The 19517-nt window shown below is 42.3% G+C and overlaps 1 protein-coding gene across 1 annotated transcript in view; it reads right to left on the bottom strand.

Moving 5' to 3' along the window:
- Positions 1 to 19517, bottom strand: part of HECA (hdc homolog, cell cycle regulator) — an 85901-nt gene that overhangs the window by 34610 nt on the left and 31774 nt on the right. The window contains exon 2 of the mRNA XM_073627390.1: positions 1095 to 2135. Within this exon, the coding sequence (XP_073483491.1) occupies positions 1095 to 2135 (1041 nt within the window). The remainder of the gene's footprint in view (positions 1 to 1094; positions 2136 to 19517) is intronic.

The raw sequence follows: 19517 nt of genomic DNA, 5'->3' as shown, positions 1-19517 counted from the left end.
GTGTAGAAGGATATGCTTTGTTTATATTTCATGTCTCAGATGTACAACCACTTTAAGCAACATTACAGGCAATCCCTACAGCGTGGGGGCTGGGTATGGCTCTCAAGGTTTTACTAAAGTTGCACTGATCCAGATATACAGCTTCTATATAAGCATTAGAAGACAGTGAGGTTTTCTCTGTGAAGGAGAAAGAGGTCTATTGCTTTCAGACACTAGCAAATAAACAAAAGGACTCATGGAGTGGTAGAGTCATATGGAAGGTGCCCAAGGGGGGGCGTGTCCTCAAAAGTATGCCAGGGTCAAATCATCTGAAGCTATGCACCTATATCCTATGGAATATAATTATGTCTCCTGTTTCCTGAAATGTATGATTTCTAGGTGGGAGAGTAGAGATTCATCCTATTCAAATATCTGCTTTTACTAAAGTTTGTGTAGAAAGTTATTCCTTTTTTAAAACATAGTGATGCAGAAAAATCTTTAAATTGTTCAAAAACGTATGATCTGGCTACAGACAAAACTGAGTGGAGGAAGGGCACAAATTTGTTTCTTGCAATCCCAAGTAGCATGAGCATTCACATGAGAAATGGATACTTTACCTATTTTCCTTTCTACTGTAAAGCAAGCTGTCTCACATTATCAAAGACACATTTCTCAGAATACCTTATGATTTATAGGATGCACAATTCACTGTATTTTACAGTATGTTAACGCATTCATAGGGAAAGGTCCACAATAACCCAACAGGAATCATTGCACTGAAGGAGGTTTGTAAACTGAACTTACGTCTATGTCACCAATCCTCCCATTCACTATGTTCGAGCTGGAGTGAATACTACGACCCAACCCATGTCCCAGTCTCCGCGTGTATCAAATATTTACCTACCTCATCCAATGGGGCCCACATCTAGAAAAGGCTACAGCTTTGCAGTAGCCACTACAACTGGCCAGAGGTTATGAGGACAGAGCACACAAAAAATCAAATGTACTTTACAGTCTATTTCTGCTGTACCATAGGTTCAACTTTGATACCTTATCTTGGATTTCCTTTTAATATGACTTATAATTATTAAACTTATTGTACTAAAATGTTTTACCTTGAAGATGACAAGGTACATCATAGTCAATCTCATCATGCCTAGAAGGGCTGAGAAATAATGTCCCATCCACCAGTGGGAACTGCTCAAATACAGGCAGCACTCGGTGACACAATGCACAGTTGACTACATTTCTATGACTGGCACTAAGGGCTGACAAAATAAATTTCCGTAGATCCTCCCCTTGTCCAACCTGTGCATCATCTTCCATGCGTACATGGAAAGTATTCAGTTTATGCCGTGGTATGTGAGCTAATAATTCCGAAAGGTCAAGTCTCCGGAGAAACTGCACTGGTGCATCAGAACGCCCAGACCTATGAGCTTGCAATACAGGGACACTGTAGTCAAAGTGGGTGTTCCTGAGCAGTCCTCCAGAGGCTATATTTTTCTTATGAGGCTCCAAATGAATTGCATTCTTTAAAAATTCTCCTAAATATCTAGAACTGCGAGGAACATTGAAGTGAGAAGGAGAAAGGATGGGGTAGCCAGCAGGAGGAGACTGACCAGGAGAAACACAAGGAGAACGCAGACCATGTAATCCTCCACTGCTACCCTTTTCTTGGGAGTTCTGTCTGTCCACTGAATGTCTTCGAGGAGGGTCAAAGGACAATCCTTTTTGGAGCTTTGTTGTAGCACGGCACTTTTTTGCATCATCAGAAGACTCGGATACAGATCGGCCTGTTGGCTTTTCAGGTACAGATTTTTTCTTCTTGTCATCTTGCATTCGTTTTACCTGATACCAGTCTGTGTCTTTCTTCAAGTGACCCTGACCACAACGGCATGAGCAAAACCGGAAAGCCAAATCATATCCCTTTTTAGTCCACATGTTCTGACGGCACTGCTTTTCATTCCAGCTTCGTGCTCTACCTATACAGTTGAACTGGACAAGTATGCTGCTTTCCCATTCATAAAAGCACTGCAGATGCATCCAGGTACTATATGGACAGTGTTCATTGTTACAGATGACTTTCTGGTAGTCGTCCTTCTCCAGATCAATAGGTCTGCATACACTACAAATCAATGGTGTAGCACAAGTTGCTTCTGCAAAAGAGAACACAAAACACTAAATATTAGAGAATGCAAAAGATGTATTTGCTTGCATTAGGATATATTAACAGCAGTTTCCGAGCAAATATGCAAACAAGCTAGAATGCAAAATTGAGCTTTACTTGCTTCCAGAATCATTACTGACTTTTTAAAAGGTCCATTTGAAGAGACTTGGTTATATACAAAAATGCTTTCAGCCAAGGACATACCTGTAAAGAAAAGACTTGAAACTCTGTAGTCCCCTTCAGCTCTGACTTGTTTCTTCCTCTGAACCCGTGTCACATAGGGTACAGTAGTGACCTGAGTTTAGAAGGAGGAACCAGTGAAAGCTATGGGGGACCCACAAAATGGCACTCCTGGAAGTGCTGGTGTCCCAGCGGACCAGTTCTCAACAGAGCAGCACTAAGCGGTTTAGTCAGCAGGAGTGAAAAGTATTCAGCCTCTTCCTTACCAGCAAGTCCTTTGCTGAGAGAATTTTAGTGAATTACAAGATTCCTTTATTGCCTTTGTAGGACAGGAAGTTTTACTTGAGGTTGGGTTCACACTTGTGCAGATGCAGCTCACAGCAGGGGTCCGATGCGTCCCTGTTCTCTGTTTCAGGGATGAATCCCACATTTTTGCCTGATGCCAAAGACGCACAGGACCCTTGTGCAATCCACTCCGCAGCCGCCAGGAAGATTTGTGAACCGGCTCCATTCATAGCCAGGCACACTCTCCTGTCATACAAATTGGATGCAGGGAAACCCACATCCAATGTGAACCCAGCCTGATATCAAATACGTTAATATTTTTCTCAATATGCAAACAAGTAATGCAAACAACTTTCACAATTGCAGTTAATCACTCTCAAATCAAACTGTGGTTACCCACTAAAACTTAAAGCAGTATTAAACCTAAAAACAAAATGTATTATACTGCAGCTTACCAATTCTTAGATAAGGTTGCTGCAGTTAAAAATAAACGTTGATTTGAAAAAAATAAAAATAAAATAAATAATGACAAAACAAATGTTCTTTAAAACATTTTAACACAAATTTTACTGGTGTATGGTCAGCTCACCATGTGAAAATAAAAAAGAGGGAACAAAAAAGAATAAAATAAGAAAACTAATGCAGCCTCCACAATTAAGGATCAGCAAGTTGTAATATATAACATTTTTGTTTTTGGGTTTAATACCGCTTTAACCACTTGAGCCCCGGACCATTATGCTGCCTAAGGACCAGAGGTCTTTTTCCAATTTGGCACTGCGTCGCTTTAACTGCTAATTGCGCGGTCATGCAATGCTGTACCCAAACGAAATTTGCGTCCTTTTCTTCCCACAAATAGAGCTTTCTTTTGATGGTATTTGATCACCTCTGCGGTTTTTATTTTTTGCGCTATAAACGGAAAAAGACCGAAAATTTTGAAAAAAAAAATGATATTTTCTACTTTTTGTTATAAAAAAATCCAATAAACTCAATTTTAGTCATACATTTAGGCCAAAATGTATTCGGCCACATGTCTTTGGTAAAAAAAAAAATGTCAATAAGCGTATATTTATTGGTTTGCGCAAAAGTTATAGCGTCTACAAACTAGGGTACATTTTCTGGAATTTACACAGCTTTTAGTTTATGACTGCCTATGTCATTTCTTGAGGTGCTAAAATGGCAGGGCAGTACAAAACCCCCCCAAATGACCCCATTTTGGAAAGTAGACACCCCAAGGAAATTGCTGAGAGGCATGTTGAACCCATTGAATATTTATTTTTTTGTCCCAAGTGATTGAATAATGACAAAAAAAAAAAAAATATTTACAAAAAGTTGTCACTAAATGATATATTGCTCACACAGGCCATGGGCCCATGTGGAATTGCACCCCAAAATACATTCAGCTGCTTCTCCAGAGTACGGGGATACCACATGTGTGGGACTTTTTGGGAGCCTAGCCGCGTACGGGACCCCGAAAACCAATCACCGCCTTCAGGATTTCTAAGGGTGTAAATTTTTGATTTCACTCTTCACTGCCTATCACAGTTTCGGAGGCCATGGAATGCCCAGGTGGCACAACCCCCCCCAAATGACCCCATTTTGGAAAGTAGACACCCCAAGCTATTTGCTGAGAGGCATATTGAGTCCATGGAATATTTTATATTTTGACACAAGTTGCGGGAAAGTGACACATTTTTTTTTTTTGCACAAAGTTGTCACTAAATGATATATTGCTCACACAGGCCATGGGCATATGTGGAATTGCACCCCAAAATACATTTAGCTGCTTCTCCTGAGTATGGTGATACCACATGTGTGGGACTTTTTGGGAGCCTAGCCGCGTACGGGGCCCCGAAAACCAATCACCGCCTTCAGCGTTTTTAAGGGCGTGAATTTTTGATTTTACTCTTCACTGCCTATCACCGTTTCGGAGGCCATGGAATGCCCAGGTGGCACAAAACCCCCCCAAATGACCCCATTTTGGAAAGTAGACACCCCAAGCTATTTGCTGAGAGGCATGGTGAGTATTTTGCAGCTCTCATTTGTTTTTGAAAATGAAGAAAGACAAGAAAAAACATTTTTTTTTTCTTTTTTCAATTTTCAAAACTTTGTGACAAAAAGTGAGGTCTGCAAAATACTCACTATACCTCTCAGCAAATAGCTTGGGGTGTCTACTTTCCAAAATGGGGTCATTTGGGGGGGTTTTGTGCCACCTGGGCATTCCATGGCCTCCGAAACTGTGATAGGCAGTGAAGTGTGAAATCAAAAATTCACGCCCTTAGAAAGCCTGAAGACGGTGCTTGGTTTTCGGGGTCCCGTGCGCGGCTAGGCTCCCAAAAAGTCTCACACATGTGGTATCCCCATACTCAGGAGAAACAGCAGAATGTATTTTGGGGTGTAATTTCACATATTCCCATGGCATGTTTGAGCAATATATCATTTAGTGACAACTTTGTGCAAAAAAAAAAAAAAAATTTGTCTCTTTCCCGCAACTTGTGTCGCAATATAAAATATTCCATGGACTCGACATGCCTCTCAGCAAATAGTTTGGGGTGTCTACTTTCCAAAATGGGGTCATTTGGGGGGTTTTGAACTGTCCTGGCATTTTATGCACAACATTTAGAAGCTTATATCACACATCACCCACTCTTCTAACCACTTGAAGACAAAGCCCTTTCTGACACTATTTGATTACATGAAAAAGTTTTTTTTTTTTTGCAAGAAAATTACTTTGAACCCCCAAACATTATATATTTTTTTAAAGCAAATGCCCTACAGATTAAAATGGTGGGTGTTTCATTTTTTTTTTCACACAGTATTTGCGCAGCGATTTTTCAAACGCATTTTTTGGGGAAAAAACACACTTTTTTAAATTTTAATGCACTAAAACACACTATATTGCCCAAATGTTTGATGAAATAAAAAAGATGATCTTAGGCCGAGTACAAGGATACCAAACATGACATGCTTTACAATTGCGCACAAACGTGCAGTGGCAACAAAATAAATACATTTTTAAAAGCCTTTAAAAGCCTTTACAGGTTACCACTTTAGATTTACAGAGGAGGTCTACTGCTAAAATTACTGCCCTCGATCTGACCTTCGCGGTGATACCTCACATGCATGGTGCAATTGCTGTTTACGTTTGACGACAGACCGCCGCTTGCGTTCGCCTTAGCACAAGAGCAGGGGGCGACAGGGGTGCTTTTTTTTTTTTTTTCTTTATTATTTTTTTGCTTTTTTATCTTATTTTTAAACTGTTCCTTTCATTTTTTTTTTTTTTTTTAATCATTTTTATTGTTATCTCGGGGAATGTAAATATCCCCTATGATAGCAATAGGTAGTGACAGGTACTCTTTTTTGAAAAAATTGGGGTCTATTAGACCCTAGATCTCTCCTCTGCCCTCAAAGCATCTGACCACACCAAGATCGGTGTGATAAAATGCTTCCCCAATTTCCCAATGGCGCTATTTACATCCGGCGAAATCTAAGTCATAAAATGCTCGTAGCTTCCGGTTTCTTAGGCCATAGAGATGTTTGGAGCCACTCTGGTCTCTGATCAGCTCTATGGTCAGCTGGCTGAATCACCGGCTGCATTCTCAGGTACCCTGTTGAGACAGGAGAGCCAGAGAAAAACACGGAAGACGGTGGGGGGGGGGGCATTCCCTCCCACGGCTTGTAAAGGCAGTCTAGAGGCTAATTAGCCGCTAGGATTGCTTTTACATGAAAGCCGACCGCTGGCTGAAAAGAATGATACCAAGATGATACCTAAACCTGCAGGCATCATTCTGGTATAACCACTCAAAGTTGTGAATGGCGTACCTGAAGACAAAAAAAATGGTTAACAATAAAGCACAGTAAACGGTAAAGTATAAAAAATTGCATACCTGAAAAACAAACATGATAAAACATAATAACAATAAAACATTGCAGAATAGAATACAGTAAAAAAGAGCAGAACAATAGAGAGAGAGAATAGAGAGAGAGAATAGAGAGAGAGAGAGAGAGAGAATAGAGAGAGAGAGAGAGAGAGAGAGAGAGAGAGAGAGAGAGAGAGAGAGAGAGAGAGAGAGAGAGAGAGAGAGAGAGAGAGAGAGAGAGAGAGAGAGAGAGAGAGAGAGAGAGCAAATAGTTTGGGGTGTCTACTTTCCAAAATGGGGTCATTTGGGGGGGTTTTGAACTGTCCTGGCATTTTATGCACAACATTTAGAAGCTTATATCACACATCACCCACTCTTCTAACCACTTGAAGACAAAGCCCTTTCTGACACTATTTGATTACATGAAAAAGTTTTTTTTTTTTTTGCAAGAAAATTACTTTGAACCCCCAAACATTATATATTTTTTTTAAAGCAAATGCCCTACAGATTAAAATGGTGGGTGTTTCATTTTTTTTTTCACACAGTATTTGCGCAGCGATTTTTCAAACGCATTTTTTGGGGAAAAAACACACTTTTTTAAATTTTAATGCACTAAAACACACTATATTGCCCAAATGTTTGATGAAATAAAAAAGATGATCTTAGGCCGAGTACAAGGATACCAAACATGACATGCTTTACAATTGCGCACAAACGTGCAGTGGCAACAAAATAAATACATTTTTAAAAGCCTTTACAGGTTACCACTTTAGATTTACAGAGGAGGTCTACTGCTAAAATTACTGCCCTCGATCTGACCTTCGCGGTGATACCTCACATGCATGGTGCAATTGCTGTTTACGTTTGACGACAGACCGCCGCTTGCGTTCGCCTTAGCACAAGAGCAGGGGGCGACAGGGGTGCTTTTTTTTTTTTTTTCTTTATTATTTTTTTGCTTTTTTATCTTATTTTTAAACTGTTCCTTTCATTTTTTTTTTTTTTTTTAATCATTTTTATTGTTATCTCGGGGAATGTAAATATCCCCTATGATAGCAATAGGTAGTGACAGGTACTCTTTTTTGAAAAAATTGGGGTCTATTAGACCCTAGATCTCTCCTCTGCCCTCAAAGCATCTGACCACACCAAGATCGGGTGTGATAAAATGCTTCCCCAATTTCCCAATGGCGCTATTTACATCCGGCGAAATCTAAGTCATAAAATGCTCGTAGCTTCCGGTTTCTTAGGCCATAGAGATGTTTGGAGCCACTCTGGTCTCTGATCAGCTCTATGGTCAGCTGGCTGAATCACCGGCTGCATTCTCAGGTACCCTGTTGAGACAGGAGAGCCAGAGAAAAACACGGAAGACGGTGGGGGGGGGGGCATTCCCTCCCACGGCTTGTAAAGGCAGTCTAGAGGCTAATTAGCCGCTAGGATTGCTTTTACATGAAAGCCGACCGCTGGCTGAAAAGAATGATACCAAGATGATACCTAAACCTGCAGGCATCATTCTGGTATAACCACTCAAAGTTGTGAATGGCGTACCTGAAGACAAAAAAAATGGTTAACAATAAAGCACAGTAAACGGTAAAGTATAAAAAATTGCATACCTGAAAAACAAACATGATAAAACATAATAACAATAAAACATTGCAGAATAGAATACAGTAAAAAAGAGCAGAACAATAGAGAGAGAGAATAGAGAGAGAGAGAGAATAGAGAGAGAGAGAGAATAGAGAGAGAGAGAGAATAGAGAGAGAGAGAGAGAGAGAGAGAGAGAGAGAGAGAGAGAGAGAGAGAGAGAGAGAGAGAGGAGAGAGAGAGAGAGAGAGAGAGAACAATAAAACGACAACAATTTTTTTTTTTTTTATATATTTTTTTTTTTTTTTTTTACACTTTTTTTGTAACTAACTTTTATAACTGTAACCGGTTCCAGGTTCGGGTCTCTCAAAATGCGATGGCATCTTGGGAGACCCTGTAAAAGTGTGCCTAGTCTGTGCAGTGCTGTACCCTACGCTAATACTCAACTAGTGTATGGTAGCGTTCAAAACATTCACCAATGCAAAGACCAGGATTGTCAGGACAGGAGGGACAATAATAGCGGGTGTCACGCCTATATCCGCGCTTGCTGCAGACACGACATCTTTTTTGGGGGGGGGTTCGTTGGGTAGGGGTACTCGGGAGGACATAAAAATGCCTCTCATGCAGCCGACTGCATTTGGTTGGGGATGTGAATGGGGGAAGTACGGGCGCTGCAGAAGTGGTGGGTTCCCAATTAGTAGGATTGGCGAATGCAGCAGGAAGGGCATTATGGGCACGACGGGCCTGTGTTTGTCTTTTTGGTGGCAGCGGGACACTACTTGTGCTTGCCACCTCACCAGCTTGAACTGCACTTATGGGACGCGCCACGTCACCAAGTGTTACTGCAGTGCTGGTTTGACTACGACCGGGGTGTACTAGGCCGCTGGTGCTTGCCAGTTCAATAAAAAGCTTCCAAAAAAACTGTTAGCGATCGCAGGGATCGGGCCTGACTCTGCGAGCGCTGCAGTTATGCGTTTAGTGTTTTGTAAGTGACAGTGATCGATCGATACTGCACTTGGGTGGGCTGGGCTGGGCCGGGCGGAGGGGCAAAACGCAGGTGCTAGCAGGTATCTTGGCTGATCCCGCTAACACTGCGTTTTTGGGAACCCTAAACTGCTGGGGACGCTAGTATAGATCTGATCGGATCAGATATTGAACGGGTGAGCTCATCCTTTTTCTACCTAGACTGTATGTAAATGTTTAAAGTAGTGTTTAATACATTTTGCTGCATTGAGAATATATATTTCTTTATTTTGTATTGGTTATAATTATTGTATGTTGTATCACAGATTCTGCTCTCCTGAGGAAGCGGTTAAAACCGCGAAACCGGTCGAGAATCCAAGCTCTATCTGTGCCCACTATTACTATGGGTTGTAATCCAATTGGTTGTATTTACTGCTTCCGTTTTTAATTACAACTGTATGTGACATTGTCATTTTTTAATCATGTTTTCCATTAAAATGAAATTCTTTTATATTTTTTTCGTTTATTTTTTTTGTACTGAATATTTCACCTTATCTAGTACCGCAATAGTCCCCCCCCGCCCTTAAAGGGCGTATTTTCCCTTACATGGGGTATTGAGATAATGACCGACAGATGCAGCTAACTGCGGCCACTCTCTGCCTCCTGCTTTGTGCTTTTGCATCAGATACTATACCACTAAGGGAGGTGTACGGCGCGTGTGTGGGTGTTAGCGGTACTGGCGCTAACCTGACGCTGCCTGGGGCTGGTGCTTGCTAGTTCACCAAAATGCTACCAAAAAAAACTGTTAGCGATCGCAGGGATCAGGCCTGACTCTGCGAACGCTGCAGTTATGCGTTTAGTGCCTTGTAAGTGACAGTGATCGATCGATACTGCACTTGGGCTGGGCCGGGCGGAGGGACAAAACGCAGGTGCTAGCAGGTATCTGGGCTGATCCCGCTAACACTGCGTTTTTGGGAACCCTAAACTGCTGGGGACACTAGTATAGATCTGATCAGATATTGATCCGTTCAGATACTATACCACTAAGGGAGGCGTATGCCGCGTGCGTGGGTGTTAGCGGTACTGGCGCTAATCTGACGCTGCCTGGGGCGACGCATATCACCGCCGGGCGATCGGGGGGCTAAACCTTTATTCGGTAATAAACGGCGGGTTCCCTGACACTATAAAAAATAAACGAACTAATAAGCGTCACCCGTAACGGTTATACGGTGATCAGTGGTGAAAGGGTTAACTAGGGGGCAATCAAGGGGTTAAAACATTTATTAGGTAGTATATGGGGGTCCCTGTCGCTATAAAACGCTGACGGCGAACCTAAATATTTACCTCACTAACTAGCGTCACCAGTGACACTAATACAGCGATCAGAAAAATGATCGCTTAGTGACACTGGCGACAGGGGGTGATCAAGGGGTTAAAACTTTATTAGGGGGGGATAGGGGGGTATCCTAGACCTAAAGGGGGCTAACCCTAACTGTCCCAACACTGTAACTGTCACAAACTGACACCAATGCTGTAATCAGAAAAAAAAAAAAAAAAACTGCCGGTGTCAGTTTGTGACAGGGAGGGGGGGGGGAATCGGGGTGTTTTGTGTGCCTGGCATGTTCTACTGTGTGTGTAGTGTTGTGCACTCACAGTGAAGTCTTCTCTCCTCGGCGCTGCAACGGAAAATACCGAGCCGAGGAGAGATGACATCATTTCCTTTGCTGCTGTTTAGCATACAGCAGCAAAGGAAGTGATCTGATTGGCTGGCGGCGATCGCGAGGGGGGGGCCATGAACGGATGGCCTCCCCCTCACCTCCGATCGCCGGGGGACAAAACAGGACCTCCTCGGGCACCGGGGGGGGGGTCCGGTCGGACCCCCCACCCGCGGGAGGCAAATCACATATATGTACGTGATTTTGCCTGCCCGTGCCGCCTTGCCGACGTACATCGGCGTGAGGCGGTCCTTAAGTGGTTAAGACTACATTAAAACGGAGTTGCACCCACTTTTGAAAGGTGGTCTTAAACACCACCCCTCGTTTTTGGATATTTAACCACTTCCCGGACTGCCTGCCGTCGTTATACGTCGGCTGTTTGAAGAGGAATGTCATGGTTATGGCAGCAGCTAGCTACCATAACCCCAGTATTCTCTTCTTCAGTGGGCGATCCGCTTTCAGATAAAAATGGTCTCTGCGGCGGAATTGCCACAAGATCACTTTTATCGGCAGCAGGAGAGGGCCCCCCCTCCACCGCTACCCGGTGCCCTCCACTGCTTACCGGAGCCGCCGGCGACGGTGGAGGCAATCGCAGCCTTCTCCCCATTAGGTATGGAGATGAGTGAGGGGAAGATGGCCCCCACCCATCTCCATACCATTGCAGGGCAGAAGCAACGTCAAAACGTCACTTCCGCTCAAAGCTCTTAAAGCAACATTTTTTTTTTTTTTAACTACTTCAGATCCATGCTATAGCCAAATGATGTGGAAGTGAAATGCAGCGCTAATGATAATAACAGATGGTGAAAAGCACATCAGTAATGGTAATCATATACACATGACTGGAACACATAAAACATGAAACAAAATGTTCAGTGTTGAATAAGATGTAGCAATGTCCCAATATATAGCTATAAGTAAGACACAAGTAAGTCCCTAACATAGGCTGGGTGTAGATGTTAAACTGGTGTGGGAATCTTCTCCTGTATATCGTGGTAATATCCCAATGTATAGCTTGTAGATAAGACACAAAAAAGTCCCAAACATGGGCTGGGTGTGGAATGTTAAACTGGTGTGGGGAATCTTCTCCTGTATCTCATGGATTATACGGTCATGGAATATAAATGAATGGAATACGCTTAAGTCCATGTGGACGAAACGCATCGGGTGATAACACGTAATTTATTTAAAATATGGGATGGGATATATAAGAAAGTCAATGGGGAATATAACTCACCTTTGCTGGCACTAACAGATAGTAATTTTTTTTATAACAGGATTAGAAATAATAAGCGGAAAAGAAACACTATGGGGTAAGACACAATTAAGACACATAATTAAGGAGGGTAAAATTATGACACTACAAGAACTTAGATCGGGAAGGGGGACACGGGGTTTAGATGAATGGCGGTATCTCCAGCTGTGCCATTTTGTGAGCAAACTACCAAACCCTAGAAGAACAGGAGATAAATTGACGGACTTTGAGAAGCTCTGTGACATGGAGGATCCAGGAAATATAGTCTCAAGGATCTGCAAAATTCTCATGAGGATGAACCAGCTGGAGACGCCCCCATATATAAAAAAAAATGGGAGATTGAACTGGGCACTAAGATAGATGAAACCACAATTAGGAGAGTCTTGAAAATGGTTGGCAACTCCGCAATTGATGCCCGTACGGCTGAAATTAGTTATAAATGCATAAGTAGAAGCTATTTAACCCCTGAGATAACAAGCAAATTCCAAAAGGATTCGGCATATTGCTGGCGTGGCTGCCAGGAAATTGGAACAATGGCGCATCTGTGGTGGTTATGCCCTAAAATAAGAATTTTCTGGAGGAAGATACTAGCCTTAGTTAAGAAAATAACAGGGAAAGAAGTACCAGAAGACCCTTGGGTGGTCTTGTTTCATGGGGGAGGTGGAAACATAAATAAATATAAGCGGTCACTGGTTCCTCACCTCTTGAACGCCGCGAAGCGAATAATACCTAAGAGCTGGCGGAAGAGGGAGAGCCCAGAGACATGGGAGTGGATAGATGCAGTGGAGAAAACATACAATATGGTGATCAAGGCAAGCTCGGTGATAGATACAGGAAGTGTGAATTTAGCAGAATGGGAAAGGTGGAAGAAATTCAAAAAAACATGGTGCTATGCCAAAGAATTGAAAGCCTTAAACTAGAAGAGGAGAACTGGTTTACCTAGACCTTGGAGAGATGGGGGGGGGTGGATAGGGGTGGGTAGGTGGGGTAGGGGATAAGGGGGGGTTGCATAGAAAAGAATAGGAATAATATTAACTGACGGACTCTTAGCTAGGATATGTAATTGAATTAGAGGGGGGTCTAAGTGTTCGAGCTTATTCTGTTCCCTTTGTTCTTTTCCCTTCTTTTTGATATGGCAAAGGGTCACGATGATGAGACAAAGGAGAGAGGGACGGAAGTTGAATGAACTTCAAAGCTGATTCCAGCCTCTCAATATGTCGCCTGATGTGACAAAAAAAAGAAACGCGTCGGGTGAGCCTTACTCTTTCCTACACTTGATTTTATTGTTTTATTCATGATCACGCTTTTTATACCTTTTGCTTACTATTGGTTATATCCAATAAAATACGTAATTTGATTTACACTATTGGCTTTCTATCCATCTTTTTGGGAACCATCCATGCTCCGGAGACTTTCCTGTGGCAGAGACTCCCTCTTTGGGCTTTCGAACCAACAGTGGTGACGTGGACCGTAGAAGATAGATCCCCCTCGAGATCCGGGGTTTCCAGGACCAACCATCGTCCAATAAGGATCTCGGAGCCCGCTTGATTCGGTGTCACTGGCATCCGAATCCACTCCTGTTGGTAAGCGTATTCCATTCATTTATATTCCATGACCGTATAATCCATGAGATACAGGAGAAGATTCCCCACACCAGTTTAACATTCCACACCCAGCCCATGTTTGGGACTTTTTTGTGTCTTACCTACAAGCTATACATTGGGATATTACCACGATATACAGGAGAAGATTCCCACACCAGTTAACATCTACACCCAGCCTATGCTTGGGACTTACTTGTGTCTTACTTATAGCTACATATTGGGACATTGCTACATCTTATTCAACACTAAACATTTTGTTTCATGTTTTATGTGTTCCAGTCATGTGTATATGATTACCATTACTGATGTGCTTTTCACCATCTGTTATTATCATTAGCGCTGCATTTCACTTCCATTTCTGTTTATAATATTGGTCATATTTTATGTAGCTGCTTCTTTCATTGGGTTAGCGCAGTGATATTTACATTTTTGTTGTTATAGCCAAATGATGACTACAGCGCGGACCTGCTTTGCTGGGAGGTGATTAGTGAGTCTATGAGACTCGCTGGATCACAGATCGGAGTACGGAGTCGATCCCAAACCCCTTACCACGTGACCAGCTGTCAACCAATGACAGCTGATCATGAGATGTCAACAGAGCCGGTAATCGGCTATTTTTTCTCCTCGCACCGACAGCGTGAGGAGCAAAAAAAAATCGATCACCGGCGGCCGTGAGAGGGACATCAGTCCCTCACACGGCGAGCTGCCACTAGATCTTCAGTGCCCACCTGTGCCCCCTGCCAGTGTCACCTAGCAATAGGCAACAGTGCCGCCTACCAGTGCCCACCAGCACCACCCATCAGTGCCCACAGTGCCACCTATCAGTGCCCACAATCAGTGCCTCAACAACAGTGCTGCACATCAGTGCCACCTATCAGTGCCCATCAGTGTCAACTACCAGTGCCGCCTTATCTGTGGCCATCAGTACCGCCTTATCTGTCCCCATCAGTGCTGCCTTAATTGTGCCTATCAGTGCAGCCTATCAGTGCCCACCAGTGCAGCCTATCAGTGCCCACCAGTGCAGCCTCATCAGCGCATATCAATGAAGGAGAAAAATTACCTGTTTGCAAAATTTTATAACAAACTATTAAACATGATTTTTTTTTTCAAAATTTTCCATCTTTTTTTGTTTGTTTAGTAAAAAATAAAAATCCCAGCTGTGATTAAATACCACCAAAAGAAAGCTCTATTTGTGGGAAAAAAAAATGATAAAAATTTCATTTGGGTACAGTGTTGTATGTCCGCGCAATTGTCATTCAAAGTGCATCAGCGCTGAAAGCTGAAAATTGGTCTGGGCAGGAGGGGGGGTTTAAGTGCCCAGAAAGCAAGTGGTTAAATAACATTTCATTTTTTTTTTTTTGCATTTTAGTGTAAATATGAGATCTGTGGTCTTTTTGACCCCAGATCTCATATTTAAGAGGTCCGGTCATGCTTTTGTTCTAATACAAGGGATGTTTACATTCCTTGTAATAGGAATAAAAGTGACACTTTTTATTTTTTTTTTTTTTAAAAGAACAGTGTAAAAATAAAAGGTAAAATAAATAGCTTGCCTGCAGAAGCGAATGCATATGTGAGTAGCACCCGCATATGAAAACGGTGTGCAAACCACACGTGAGGTATCGCCGCAATTGTTAGAGCGAGAGCATTAATTCTAGCCCTAGACCTCCTCTAACTCAAAACATCTAACCTGTAGAATTTTTTTAAACGTTGTATATGGAGATTTTTAAGGGTAAAAGTTTGTCGCCATTCCACGAGCGGGTGCAACTTTGAAGCGTGACATGTTGGGTATCAATTTACCTGGCGTAAGATCATCTTTCACAATATAAAAAATTGGGCTAACTTTACTGTTGTCTTATTAATTCAAATAAGTGAATTTTTCCCCCAAAAAAGTGCACTTGTAAGACCGTTGCGCAACGGTGTGACAAAAAGTATTGCAATGACTGCCATTTTATTCTCTAGGGTGTTAGAAAAAAAAAAAAAAAAGTTTAACTTGTAAACAAGTTTGAAAAATAGGCCCGGTCCTTAAGTGATTAAAAAATTTTTTTTTTTTCTAAAGTACCTTTTTCTGAAGTACCAAGTGTAGTCCCGTTCCAGCCAGGCTACGTCATGTCCTCTTGTGTGGCAGGCCCCCCCCCCCCCCTTCCGCTGTTTTCTGGGACCTGTGTGTCCCAGAAGACAAGCTTGCCATTCACAAAGCGCTGCGCAACTGGGATGGACAGATCGGCCTCGAGGGGCCGACATGGTGGGCTCCCTGGACAGGCAAGTGTCCTTATTAAAGGTCATCAGCTACAGTGTTTGTAGTTGCTGACTTTTAACCACTTCCAGACAGCCCACCATCGTTATACGTCGGTACTTTGAAGAGGAGTATCGTTGTTGTGGCAGCAGCCCGATGCCCTCTGCTGCTTACCGAAGCCGTTGGCAGAGGCGATCGGCTGTTTTCCGTAACCTGACATGAAGACGAGTGAGGGGATGGCCCCCACCCGTCTCCATATCATTGCAGGGCGGAAGCGACATCAAAACTTCCACCCTTATCTCTTAAAAGGGCCATTTTTTTTTTTTTAATGACAAATTTTTTTTTGGTCGGGGCAGGAGGGGGGTTTAAGTGCCCAGTAAGCAAGTGGTTAAATAACATTTCTTTTTTTTTTTTGCATTTTAGTGTAAATATGAGATCTGAGGTCTTTTTGACCCCACATCTCATATTTAAGAGGTCCTGTCGTGCTTTTTTTCTATTACAAGGGATGTTTACATTTCTTGTAATAGGAATAAAAGTGAAACATTTTTTTTTTTAAAACAGTGTAAAAATAAAAAATGGCAAAATAAATAATAATAAAAAAATATTTAAACGTGCCCTGTTCCGACGAGCTTGCATGCAGAAGCGAACGCACACGTGAGTAGCGCCCTCATATGAAAACGGTGTTCAAACCACACATGTGAGGTATCACCGCGATCGGTAGAGCAAGAGCAATAATTCTAGCCCTAGACCTGCTCTGTAACTCAAAACATGCAACCTGTAGAATTTTGTAAATGTCACCTATGGAGATTTTTAGGGGTAAAAGTTTGTCGCCATTGCACGAGCGGGCGCAATTATGAAGCGCGACATGTTGGATATCAATTTACTCAGCGTAAGATTATCTTTCACAATATAAAAAAAATTGGGCTAACTTTACTGTTGTCTTATTTTTTAATTCAAAAAAGTGTATTTTTTCCAAAAAAAGTGAGCTTGTAACAGAAAGTATTGCAACGACCGCCATTTTATTCTCCAGGGTGTTAGAAAAATAATGTATAATGTTTGGGGGTTCTACGTAATTTTCTAGCAAAAAAAAAAAAACTGTTGTTAACTTGTAAACAACAAATCTCAGAAAGAGGCTCTATCCCTAAGAGGTTAAAAAAAAATAAAAAAAATTATTTTATATATATATATATATATATATATATATATATATATATATATATATATATATATATATATATATATATATATATATATATATATATATATATATATATATATATATACACATACATACATACATATGTTTGTGGCTGGAACTCCGCTTTAACTTTTATACATTTATTATACATTTTGCAAGTAAATCTAAATTTTAGCTACCACATGTGGTATAATCAGGTTGTAATTATTTCTATTTGGTGTGTCAATCAAATTTCTAAACGGAATAAAAAGCCTGAACCTTTAGGTCTGCTGCACACAGGAGAAAAAATGCTGAGTTTTTTTACCGATCTGAAATTAGATGCATTGTTGTCTATGGGACTTTGCACACAGCTGAGTAAAAATCAGTATTACAGCATTGAATATAGAGCAGTAAAACAAAAATAGAACATTTTACATTTGAGTGCAGCAATTTACTCGTTTAATGTTTACGCAAGTATAAGTGTACAACACTGGCAATGAAGAAGAATTTTACTCGACTATATGCTTGCACACCTTTACTCACCTATACTCAACATTACTCAGGTCTTTATACACAGTTTTTGGCCCATTGCACACAGGCGTCACAAGTTCCTAAGTAAATAGCAGTAAAATTATGACGCCCATGTGCAAGGGGCTTTAAAGCAGAACTCCGGGAAAGAACGTCCTCGTTACTGATCTCCTACCTTCACCAACTATGCCAGCCATGTTCTTTTGAGCTCTGTAGTCTGCAATAGCCTGCTGATCTTGCTGAAAAACCGTTACTGCCCTGTGACATCCTGTTTGTAAGACTACTGGCTGCTATTCCTCCTGTATCCTCAGCCAGCGGTCTTGTCACTTCCCACCAGTAGTTCTCTAGAGTGAGCAGGGATTTCTATTTCCTTCCTGCTCGCTGTAGTGGGTGGAGGGATCTCACAGTCCCCAGTCTGTACCGCCCATGGAGGTGGTGACCTCATTCTCCTCCCTCCTCTGCTCCCTGTCAGCACCACCATCTATCTCAGTGCAGAGCAGGATCATTACCAGAAATCATCCGAATGACAGAGGGGGTGATCTCGGGTTGTGACAGATCTTATATGTGAGAACACCGCTTGCCATAAAGTCTCGCCTCCCGTACCGGCATTGTGATAGACAGTGCACTGTTCCAATGTTGGTCCAGGAGGCGGGACGTTACGGTGAGCTTGCTCACATACAAGACCTGTCACAGCCCGAGATCCCCACTCTATCATCCGAATGATTTCTGGTAATGATCCTGCTCTGCACATATGGACACCGATGAGACCGCACTGGTGGGAACAGATAAGACCACACTTATGGGCACTGAGGCGGCACTGATGAGGCTGCACTGATAAACTGCACTAATGGGCACTGAAAAGCTACACAGATAAGGCAGCACTGATATGCTGCACTGATGAGGCTGAAGTTACGGGCACTAATAGGCTGCCCTATAAGCAGTGGACACCATCCGCTGCTTTACAGAAACCGTCCACTGCCAAATATCTGTAGGAGGGGTTTCCACCATGCCTGCAAAGTTTTCGGTCATTCTTGAGGTCTTATTTTCAGTGTGATGTGTATTATATGTGACGTTACATATCACAGAGACCGGTATTGTGGTAATATTGAAGCTTATTGAGATTCCATACATTAGAGGGTTCCACCATTATTGTGTTATTTATTAGTACGTTAGCGCTGCACTTTTTTGTTTTTTTCTCATGCTGATATTTACTTGTGTCACGCTGATGTAAAGCAGAATGTCTCGGCTCTCTCTGTGGTGTGGCTGGGGATGTGCTCATATTCACCATACCAGCACTGATTGCTGTTAGAAAGATCTCAAAGCTACAGGAGGAGGAGAATTTATAATACGGAGTTACAGCAGAGCATGGTGTGTATAATATATAGTTATGGGATGTGTCTACAGTTCAGTAATGATTACATAAAGCAAGTAAGGTTATCTCCTGTTGTGGCTAGAGGGCAAAATGTGCTTTGCATTTATAAGGGTGTAAACTACCTTTCCTGCTGTGTTACTAAGTAGCATGGCTTGCTGCCTGCAGAATGAGGGGGTATAACGTCACATGGCGACCCATCACATCTGCCTATCCGCTGGACTGCGCATGCGCGACGCTGCCATATGAGTCCCAACACTGTGGCGATTTGCGCTTACGCAGAATTTTGTGGCCACACCCCTGAGTCCAGGTTCAAGCCCCACCATCCAAGTGGACACAGAGTCAGATTATAATTATGCCGAGCGAAGCGAGGCCATGCCCAAATCGTGGCGAGGGGCCCTGTGGCAAAGTGGTCTTACAACAGTGTTGGAACGCATATGGTGGCGTCGTGCAAGCGCACTCCAGCGGGTAGCAAAATGTGATGGGTAGCCGAATGTGACGTGACAGGGGTTTATGTTGAAGTGGGCTTGTTCACATTTAACATGTACAGGACTAATGTACCCTCCCACATTCACTCCAATCGCAAAGATTCATGGGAAATGTAGTTTGAGAACAGTGTAGAGAGAAGAG

Source organism: Aquarana catesbeiana, linkage group LG04 (assembly GCF_042186555.1).
Source record: "Aquarana catesbeiana isolate 2022-GZ linkage group LG04, ASM4218655v1, whole genome shotgun sequence".
In the NCBI taxonomy this organism is placed as follows: domain Eukaryota; kingdom Metazoa; phylum Chordata; class Amphibia; order Anura; family Ranidae; genus Aquarana; species Aquarana catesbeiana.
The sequence above is the reverse complement of the archived record's forward strand: the minus strand, read 5'-3'. Positions and strand labels throughout refer to the sequence as shown.